Raw genomic sequence first — 11030 nt, 5'->3', positions numbered from 1 at the left:
TAAAAAAAATCCACCTTAATAAACAAAGTAGGTAGTAGGTTTACAATTACTCCATAATACTCTGCAAAGCCTCTATCGGTATTAACTGTAATAAAACATTTGTTGGTGTTTTACAAAAAAAAGTAATGACTTAGGTAAATAAATATGATTTATCCGACAATCATTAATCCTATCATATTCCTCATGTGTCAAGCATCCTTTATCGTTCAACTACCCTCATACCAAAATAGTTACGTAATCAACATAATTATCTTAAAACAACCACCTATATAAGAAGATTTGTCTAAAAATTTGCTCGCTCTTGAAACATAGGAACCAAAACTATGAAATATACTATTTTGGTATCTCCCTCTTCTAAGGAAATCCAAGATTTAAATATTCATTCATTAGACCTTCAAGATTACATTTCTTGTTCTTAATCTCCTCATCGAATAAATCATTTAGCTAGTAGCACTAATGTTATACAAAAGTACTTTGTTCAATTTAGAGCATCCTTATCGTAGTGGTAGCCTATAAACTTCGAATTATGTTTCATTTCATTTCATCTTTCATTCACATGATTCCCATCAAATTCACTCTTACCATCTCCAATTTATTTGGTGCTCCACATTATTGTAAGCTTGATAATCAAATTATGCTATCCTTTTGTTTTATACCCGCAAAAATCAAGTGGAGCTATTCCCTCACCTTCCTGCACACATGAGACACATGCACAAAACCCTAAAGTGTTTCTTATTTCAAGCTAAGTGTGAAGTGTCACAAGTTACTAGTGACTTTCTTCAAAAGGAAACTACCCCAAAACCAACATATGCCAATTTCTGGGCGACACTCCATGATGAAATTTATTTCAAACCCGTATAAATTGAGGAGATCAAATAAAGGTTTTTGGATATGTTATTTGCTATGCAATGTGCTTGAGACTCAAGAGTGAGTGGAAGAGGATTTTCAGGTATCTTCACCCCAAAAATCCGTAGTTGATACCTAGTTCACCATTTGGTTGTTTAGTGTTTAGCTTTTTATAAAAGTTATAAAATGTATACATACAAAAAAGCAAATAGAGTAGATAAACGACAGATTAAATAGCGAATATAGAACATCTTAATTATATACTCTACTTACAAGTATATATTGTTTTAATGTGTATTGACTCTTGTAATAGCTTGCAACTCCTCTATAAAAATTAGGAGTTTTAATTCCCTTAAGAGGAAGATCTATTTTCTTTAATCTTATCTCTATAATCCACATCTGCAACATAAGCGACAACTTGAGCTCATCGATATACTTCCACCATTCCCCATTAATCGCAGCAATTGAAGTATCACATATGCATCCCAACACATTAAGTCAACCTTCTAATATCTTCTTATATATACTCGTACAAGTGAAAACCATGTAGTACAAATTGTTGTTATTATGAAAAATATACATCAATCAATATGAAAAAGTTTATATAAGTACTATAATTGATTAAAGATATACTTCTTTCATTTTTATTTAGTTGTCACGTTCAATTTAGGCACACATATTTAGAAGAGGAGAGAGAGTGACAGCGAATGATAAAACAAGTGGAGTAACTAGTTAATGTAAAGTACAAAACTCACCCAAAAAGGAAACGTGTCAACTGAGAAAAAAACTTTCTTTTTTACAAAAACTAAAAAAAACTTTTTAAAAAGAAATACCTGTTAAAAAAAAAAGAAAAGCTGGAGGTAAGTAATTAGGTAAAGATGACATAAAATTAAAAATTAGTGGAAAAGCACAAATACTCGTGGAAAGCACGTTGGTTATAAAACACATTACGTGTGTCCCTCAACCCTTCCATTTCCCGCGAAAATCTCTCTCTTCTAACGGTCTCTCTCTTTCTTTCTCTCTCCTCTGTCTCAGTCCACTCAAACCAGAAATTCCATACAATGTCGATCATATCACAAAACACCCCTTTTTCCCCTCGTTGTCTTTACCCTTATCCTTCCTAAAATTTCGTCACCGTTAATTATGACCGGTTCTCCGCCTTCCACCACCGCTTCCACGCCGTCTACGACGACGAAAATGACGAAAACAAAACTCAAGAAATTCCCTCAAATTCATGTTCCAGAAAACCCGATTAGGGTTTCTGATGACGGTGATGAATTTGATTTTCATAATAATAATTATAAAAATGGCGAGGATGGAGATGATGAGGCGTCTCCGATTGCGCCGTCTATGCTTGGGTTGAATTGTATTCGTACTCGATCAATTCCTCCTCTCATAATTCCGTCGTTAGCTGGTTCTCCTCTTGCTAATAATAGTAGTAAGTCGGGTTCCGAAGATGTTGTTAAGGATGAAGGTAGTAAATGTGGGAGTGGGGAGAGAAGAGAGAATGCTGCTACCAGGAAGAAGTTTGTTGTTCCTGATATTAATTCCCTTTCTTCCGCTGAATTTCTAGGTTTGTTCAATTTTTCGAACAATCTGCTCTTGGATGTGTTGATTTTAATTGTTTGTATTTGATTTTAGATGCTCAGGCATTGGAATTGGATTTTTTTCAATGGGATGTTATTGTTTGAGATCTCTTTAGTTAGCTTGTATGGCATAAATGTTGAGTACTCGGCGAAAAATCACAGTAATTGGCATTTTTATGGTGTGAAAATGGGTTGAATGTTTGTAAATGCCACTTAATTTAGCTGGTAAAGTATTTGGGAAGTTATATTTTAAGGACCTAAGTTATGTTGGGTTTTGCACTACCTAAGTAGTACAATGTTTGTTAAGCTAACTTCTTTTATCGTCGTAGATGTAATATAGTGATAACTTCCAAAAGCAATGCCTAGTTTCGTATTTTGTTTGTCCAAATTGAACTGCCCAAATGACATAAGTAACGCGGTACTTAGGTACTTTGATTTAGATTAAGGAGTCCAATCATGGTGTTTTACAAGATAATGTGCTTATCATAATGTGAAAGTTTGGAATATATATTGAATGTGCCTTGTGTAAAACAAGATTTTTGTGAATTTTTTCTCAGTCATATTAGCCCCTCCCTTAAAAAGCTAAAATCTATGAAAAGCTAGAGGCAAACATAATCCGAAGATTGAAGACTTAGCATTTGTATTGGTATCTATTGCTAACTTGGTAAATGTGTTTGTTCTTAGGCAAAAAGGTTACTTGGAGTCAGTCGAAGTCACTTAAGTTTTCATCACCCACAAATGCTGGTCTTGAGGTAATGGATGCATTCTTGTAAATAGTTTTGGCAGCTTTAAAAAACTACTTGACTCCTCCCACTTCTGTATCTCTCCATTTAATGTAGTTGGTCTAATTTCTTGCCATTCATGCTTTTATTTTTTCAGGGAAATGCATCACTGATAAAGGAGATGCAGTCTCCACGTTTCCAGGCGGTTTTGCGTGTTACAAGTGGTCGTAAAAAGAAAACACCAGATGTAAAAAGCTTTTCTCATGAGCTTAACTCTAAGGGAGTTCGTCCTTATCCCTTTTTGAAGTCCCGAGCATTTGGTCATATGGAGGAGGTTATGGTAATGATCAGGGAAAAATTTGATAATCTGAAGGAGGAGGTCAATGTTGACTTGGGGATCTTTGCTGCGGATTTAGTTTGTATACTTGAGAAAAGCACAGAGTGTGAATCAAATTCGAGGGAGGGATTGGAGGATCTATTACTTATATCTCGTCAGTGTGCAACTATGTCTTCAGAGGAATTTTGGTTTAAGTGCGAGATCATTGTTCAGGATCTGGATGATCGCAGACAAGAACTACCAATGGGTACGCTTAAGCGTGCTCATTCTCGCCTTCTCTTTATCTTGACTCGTTGCACTCGACTTGTTCAATTTCAGAAGGAGAGTGGCTATGTAGAAGAGCACATTTTGAATCTTCACAAGCTGAGTGATCTTGGAGTCTATCCAGAGAAAATCCCTGGGTTAGAAAGTATTGACTCTGACAATACACTTGCTGAGAAGGATAGAAGTGAGAAGCTGCGGAAGAAATCAGATAGACAGCAACCCAGTCTGACATTGAAACATGATCATCTATACATTAGTGGTGCTGATGGGGCTGAGGTTGGCACGGCCAGAAGTCAAGATTCAACGACAAGTAGCTATAGAATGTCTTCTTGGAAGAAGTTTCCATCTGCTGCTGAAAAAAACAGGAGAGATCCTGATGCTGTAAACACACCATCTAAGGACCAGTCAGGTGCCTTTCACATTAAAGATGAACCAATAGGAACTCCTGGATCTTGTCCAGGAAACACAGATACATCTGTGGGAGGAAAAGTTGTTTGGGGAGACCAACAACAGATTACTTATGAAAACTTTATAGTCTGCCGCATTTGTGAGGTTGAAATACCAATTGTGTTTGTGGAGGAGCACTCTAGAATCTGTACAATTGCTGATAGATGTGATCTGAAAGGATTAACTGTAAATGATCGGTTGGAGAGAGTTGCAGAAACTCTTGAGAAAATATTGGAATCCTGGACGCCAAAAAGCACTAGCCCTGATATGACTAGAGTATCCACCTCCAGTATGCCAGAAGAGCTGGATGGGTTGTCACCTAGGAAAAATGACTTGTCCTACAAATTATCTGATGAGATGCTCGATTGTATTCCTGAAGCTGAAAATTGTTTTGCCATGTATGATCTGAACTTCTCTCCAGGCATTTCATGTGAGACTCATTGCTCTCCTGACGTCAATAAGATGACTTCATCAGCAGGAAGCTCGACACCAAGATCACCATTAACACCACGTACAAACCAGATAGAATTGCTACTGCACAAAAGGAAATCAATATCTGAGCATGAAAACAATCAGCAGGTGCAAAATCTGTTTAGAAATTATTCTCGTCTTTCAAGATTTTTTTCAACTGAATCTTGCCATGGATTTGGCTTCTTCCTTTGCCCTAGAATTATTGTGGTAGCTTGATTATTAGTCTGATAGTAACCTCAGGTGTGTCAGGTCTACCTGAAAAAGGAGTAGTTCTGAGGTGAGTGAGGTCATTGGTGCTGAACTACAGAAATGAGAATAGTGTGGTCATTTCTTGGCCACTACATTGCTTGAGTAGATGGAGTGTTAGAAGACCCTTCCCATGTTTTAATCTAATCGTATTGTATGTTAATTTGTTTTTGACCTTTATCCACTTGCATCAGTCTATTCTTCTATAACTTTAAATGCCACATTCCTGAGTCCAGATCAGTCTATATTGGCTCGCTGTTTTGCTTAAAAAATGAAACGATACATATAACTATATTTTTTTAATAATCACAACCTCAGATGCCTTGCCATTTGAGAAACATCTTTCGTTTTATTCTTGATTCAAATTACTGACAAGACCACAAATATGCAGATTAAGAAGCTACTGGATATTGCTCGTTCTATTGCCAGGGTAAACAAACATGATTACAGCACATTGGAGTATATGATTGACTGTCTTGAAGACCTTAAGTATTCCATCCAGGATAGAAAAGTTGATGCTCTTGTTGTTGAGACGTTTGGAAGGCGCATAGAGAAACTTCTGCAGTGAGCTTAACAACTTAATTGAACTCTTATTCTTTTGCGAGACATAGAATACATCCACATTTTAATGATACATGTAGCTTTAATCTTATTGTTTAATACTTTACCTTATAGGCTTATACAGTACTTTTGTTCTTCTTGTTGTACGTATTATTAGGGAGAAATATGTCCAACTATATGCCCAAATAGAAGATGAAAAAGTCCACTCATCTCAAACATTGGCCGATGAAGATAGTTCAGTGGAAGATGAAGCCACACGAAGTTTACGAACAAGTCCAATTAATACAAGTACCAAGGACAGGACATCAATAGAAGATTTCGAAATAATTAAACCAATTAGCAGAGGAGCATACGGACGGGTTTTCCTTGCTAGGAAAAGAGCAACTGGTGACTTATTTGCTATAAAAGTGAGAATTACTGCTTTATGAGTATTCAGATTTGAGAAAAATAGGTTACTCTTTCTAAACTGCTCTTCCACTATATAATTTTAGTTATTATTATGTGGGAAATCTGTCTTCAGTCCGTGTCTCAAACTGCTTAGGTTTTGACATGAAGGGTGTACTTATTTAGGTAAGTGGGGTGGGGGAGTGGCAAGGAGGGAGTGACTCAGTTTCTTAAGAGTCATCTTTTAAATTTTTTTTTTTATTTTTTTATTTTTTTATTTTTTACCAATTTAGTTTACACCTATGCAGATACTTGATTATCAGGACTTAGGATTGAACAAAAATAATATTCTATGTCCTTCCTAATGGGAAGAAACACATGAAATTATTTAAAATATTCTGACAAAAAACTATTGAAAATGCTGTTTGAAATCTTCAGATATATTAGGAAAATCAGGATGGTGAAAGCTGCTTTATAGTTTTGGCTGCATTTTATGTCTTTTTTATCATGTCTGACCACCAATACTTGTTTTATGATTAGAAAAAGATATATACTACTACATTATCACTTTTTTGAATTGCATGTTGCTTTTCTTGCTTCCGTATGCTGATATCAATTTTGTCCATATATTTCTTCAGTTATTAGTAAATCTGAAAACAGTTTAAATAAGGGAAAATTGTTGTCTAAGGTTACAATAATTGAGGTAGAATGATGGTAAGTTCCTACAAGTGTCATTTGAGTATATTTTTTCTTCCATTTTCCGGGATATATTCTTTTTTAATATGCTGGAAAATTGAAGGAGTAAATGCAGATGATAGCATATGATACACTCACTCATATGAGCTACCTGCGAGGAATCTGCTTGTTACCTCTTGAATCAACGTCATCTAGAGGATACTAAGGAGAGTGTATGTGAAAACAAATGCATTAGGATTTTCATTGGAGAATTAAAGCCTTATCATAGATCCTAATAGCCTGTGTATCTAAACTTCACAAATTTTACGGAATTTAGACGCCTTATCTTTTGATGGCTACTCTAGTCTACTGCCGATAGTGAATTTAGTAAGTACGAAGATAGCTGATATAGGCAAAAATCTATCTCTTTGAGGTAAGGTTGGGCATTTGATTGTATAATAATAATTCTTTATGGAACTAATAAGAGAGAATACAGAAGCAAGTGATTGTCCGATTAATCGGGTTGCTCACATATTTGAAATTTAACATCACCACCATTTTCTCTTCATGTATTCCTAACTTTCTATTGAGACAAAATATGTTTTCTCATAAATTCCTGTGTGTAGGTTAATTTAACAATGTTTTGTTGTTGTTGTTCTCTGGTTCACCCCAACCTTTTTTTAAAGAACGGTTCACTTACTTGGATGTCATGATCATTCTTTCAGGTTTTGAAGAAAGCTGATATGATCCGTAAGAATGCAGTAGAAAGTATATTGGCTGAGCGGAATATTCTGATAACGACACGAAATCCTTTTGTGGTAGGAAGGGATTTTGCAGCTCTGCTCTTTTTTTTTTTAAAAAAAAATAAAATAAAATACAGATGTAAACAAGTTCTCTAATTCACTTTCGTTATCTGATGATGAGCAGGTCAGGTTCTATTACTCTTTCACTTGCAAAGAAAATCTTTACCTGGTAATGGAATATTTAAATGGAGGTGACCTTTATTCTTTGCTAAGAAATCTTGGATGCTTAGATGAAGATATGGTTCGTGTTTATATTGCTGAAGTTGTAAGTATGCTTCACCTCCTTTTCTGCTACAACTCTGCTTAGGGTAGTCTTATGTAATACTTCGTATTTCATGTTTTTACACCAGCATTGTATATCTCTTAGCTGTCTTCTTTTCTTCTTTCCTATTGACCCCCTTCATTTCAGGTTCTTGCATTGGAGTACTTGCATAAACTAAATGTTATCCATAGAGATCTGAAGCCTGACAACTTGTTGATTGGCCCTGATGGTCACATTAAGGTCAATGTCTATTTTCAATATAACTTTTACCTGATGATTTAGCTCTCATTGTTTATTGGTTAACTGGAGATATGTTTAACTATTGTGATACTGAATTGCTTAGGTTATATGGAAAAGCACAAGAAAGATAATATGCATCTTCCCCTCATATATTTTATACTGTAATGTTCTATATCACGAAGCACAGGCAATGTTTGGGCACACAGAGAAAAATGAATAAGGACAGTAGGAAATAATTCTTAGAACTTGTTTTCTCCTCATTATATTAGTATACTATAACTATAATACTTCTGTCATGCTTTATGTCTGTACCTTTATGTACATAATACAGTTGTTGAAGTATGTTATTGTGCTTGATAATGTTAATTGATTTCTTTTGTCATTTCTCACAAACCTCTTATGCCTACTGCTGCAGTTGACAGATTTTGGGCTTTCTAAAGTTGGCCTTATCAACAGTACTGATGACTTATCAGGTCCATCAGTTGGCAACTCTGGGTTTCTGGGTGATGAGAAAGCTGGTTCTGCATTTGATCAATCACCAAGAGAGCAACGTCAGAAACACTCTGTTGTTGGAACTCCTGATTATTTAGCACCAGAGATACTTCTTGGAATGGGACATGGTCTGAAATGTCTCGTTTTGCCTTTATTTATGCTGTAATAGTTTATTTCTTCCTCTTTATTCTGCTTGTTTCATGTCCCTTAAATCAGACTTTACAAATTTATCCAGGTGCAACTGCTGATTGGTGGTCTGTAGGTGTTATTCTCTTTGAGCTGCTAGTAGGAATTCCTCCATTCAATGCAGAAAGCCCTCAGGTGACTAGTCAGTTCATATATGGAAATGGTTTCTTAATTGATCTGGTTGGCAGTACTAATGATAAATGTTTCGGCCTTCATGGCGGTTATTTGCCCATGAGTCGGGCAGTAGTTGTTTAATGGATCATTTGCTAAAGTCATCAACATATTATGTAGAATTGAAAATTATCTTTTAATCTGTCAAATTAGCAAATAGGTGGCCTAGCAAATTACATACATTAGCTATAGCCTCCACTAATTCGTTGGGATGCTTGCATTGTTCTCTTTGGCATCATTTACTCATGAAACGATAAGTTTGCCAGGATGCTATTCATACCTATTGTTGAGACTGGACCGTTGCATTGAGATATTTTCTTGGCTCCATCCCTTTAATGAAATTTCTGTCATCATCGTGATTTAGGTTTCTTTGCATGTTGTAATTGATGTCTCCTTTTCTCATTTCAGAGAATTTTTGACAACATTATGAACCATGATATCCCATGGCCCAAGATACACGAGGAAATGAGTTATGAAGCATATGACTTAATTAACAAGTAAGTTTTCTGTCTTAATTTGGTCTTGCCCCCCCCCCCCCCCACACACACACACACCAAACCTAAACTATACCCCAAGCCCATTTGAATCAAAATATTTCTCAAACAATCCAACATATCCCCCAAAGTCCCAAACCAACTGGGATTATGTGGGAGTGGGAACACACATTTACACCAAATTTTAGCTAGCAAACAGGTATCTACTGGAGTATTACTATATACCCTTCTTAGTATATAAATTTTTTATTCCTGAAGACTTGTTACAACCTAGAGTATGCAGACATGCTACAGCCTACAACTCGCTGAAATGCTGTAATGTGTTTGTAGCTGAATACTAAATGGTATTTGTGCATTATACCCCAGCAACTTTCCACGGCTATAACTGAAGATGATTAAGTAATGGGTGATTTTGTTTTAATTGTATTTTTTCCTATGACAGATTATTGATAGAAAATCCTGTTCAACGACTAGGAGCTACAGGGGCCAGAGAGGTAACAGAGTTTAACTTAGCTGCTTAGATTCTGTGGGCAGAATTTTTGAATGTGGAAATTTAAGATAGTTGGAATTGATCATACAGGTGAAGTTACATCCTTTCTTCAAGGATGTTAACTGGGATACCCTTGCGAGACAGAAGGTACCGTTTGAATCTCCTCTTTTTAAATAACTATCAGGTAGGTAATCCATTGTTTGTCTAATGACGTGTCTCTTTGTAGGCTATGTTTGTACCTTCAACTGAAGGTGCTTTTGATACTGGCTACTTTATGAGCCGCTATGTATGGAATCCGGAGGAAGACCAAGTATTTGGAGCTAGTGACTTTGATTACATGTCTGAGAGTTGCAGTGATACTTTTAGCAGTGGAACTTTTAGCAATGCAGCTGATGAAGATGTAAGTTTAACTCTTTTCTTTTCAGTGTAATAAATGTTTTAACCAGATTGCACTTGTGTCTTTGATTAATTATCTTTTCTGATATGTGCGAACCAGAGAGATGAATGTGGTAATTTGGCAGATTTCGGAAATAGGGACCTAACAGTGAAGTACTCCTTCAGCAACTTTTCCTTCAAGGTCAGATATTCTTAGTTGCTTCGATCTGTCCCATTAAAGATATGTGTAACTACGTAGCTTCTTGTTACTGTACCTTTATAAAGAACTATTTTTTGAAATATAACTCTTATGGAAACAGCATCCCATTGTGATTTTATTTGTTTTTAGTTTAACTCGTGCTTATTTGTTGATTTATTTATGTAACAGAACATCTCGAATCTGGCATCTATTAACTATGATCTGGTAGTGAAGAGCATTAGGGAAGAACAAGATCAATCTGAGCCTTCCATGCGATGACAAACTTGAGAAACATTATACTAGCTACTTATTGGATTAACAGCTGAAACATTTTTGTCACGGACTTCATGTTAACACTCCTAACTCTCTGCTAATACTCGAGGGGAAAAAAAAAAAGCTCTGTTCGATTTCACGGTTCAGGAGAAGAGTCTCCAGCAATTGAAGATGCAAAGTGTCAAATCTGCCTTGTCCAGGTCTATAGGAGCTCTTTGTCCCTAAAAGCCTCCCTAGACTGAGATATTTGGTCCATTCTGGAGGTTCTATTGTTGTAGTTTCCTTGTAACATTAATCAGTTATAGCATAACAGGAAATGGGAACTTTTTAGTGCTACAAAATGTGGATACTTTCTTATCGGCCAAGTAAGGTTCTCCCTTGTAAATAGAATCCTGTTCGAGTATATGAAAATTTTGCATTTTTGCACATTGCTAACTTGAACTTTAACCTAACAACTAATATGAATGCTCATCATCAGCTTGTACATATTTTCAATGCAATATAAC

The 11030-nt window shown here is 35.8% G+C and overlaps 1 protein-coding gene across 1 annotated transcript; it reads left to right on the top strand.

The window, feature by feature from the left end:
* Window positions 1–1411: 1411 nt before the first annotated feature.
* On the top strand, window positions 1412–10919 carry LOC110697258 (probable serine/threonine protein kinase IRE). Its single transcript, XM_021874623.1, has 16 exons — window positions 1412–2419; window positions 3117–3184; window positions 3312–4781; window positions 5311–5483; window positions 5638–5887; window positions 7265–7357; window positions 7467–7607; window positions 7752–7844; window positions 8260–8464; window positions 8572–8657; window positions 9102–9190; window positions 9630–9681; window positions 9768–9824; window positions 9904–10077; window positions 10174–10254; window positions 10441–10919. The coding sequence occupies exons 1-16, from the start codon at window positions 1990–1992 to the stop codon at window positions 10528–10530; spliced, it is 3552 nt and encodes a 1183-aa protein (XP_021730315.1). The 5' UTR covers window positions 1412–1989; the 3' UTR covers window positions 10531–10919.
* Window positions 10920–11030: the final 111 nt, after the last annotated feature.

This window comes from Chenopodium quinoa, unplaced genomic scaffold, assembly GCF_001683475.1.
Source record: "Chenopodium quinoa cultivar QQ74 unplaced genomic scaffold, ASM168347v1, whole genome shotgun sequence".
Lineage (NCBI taxonomy): Eukaryota > Viridiplantae > Streptophyta > Magnoliopsida > Caryophyllales > Amaranthaceae > Chenopodium > Chenopodium quinoa.
The sequence above is the reverse complement of the archived record's forward strand: the minus strand, read 5'-3'. Positions and strand labels throughout refer to the sequence as shown.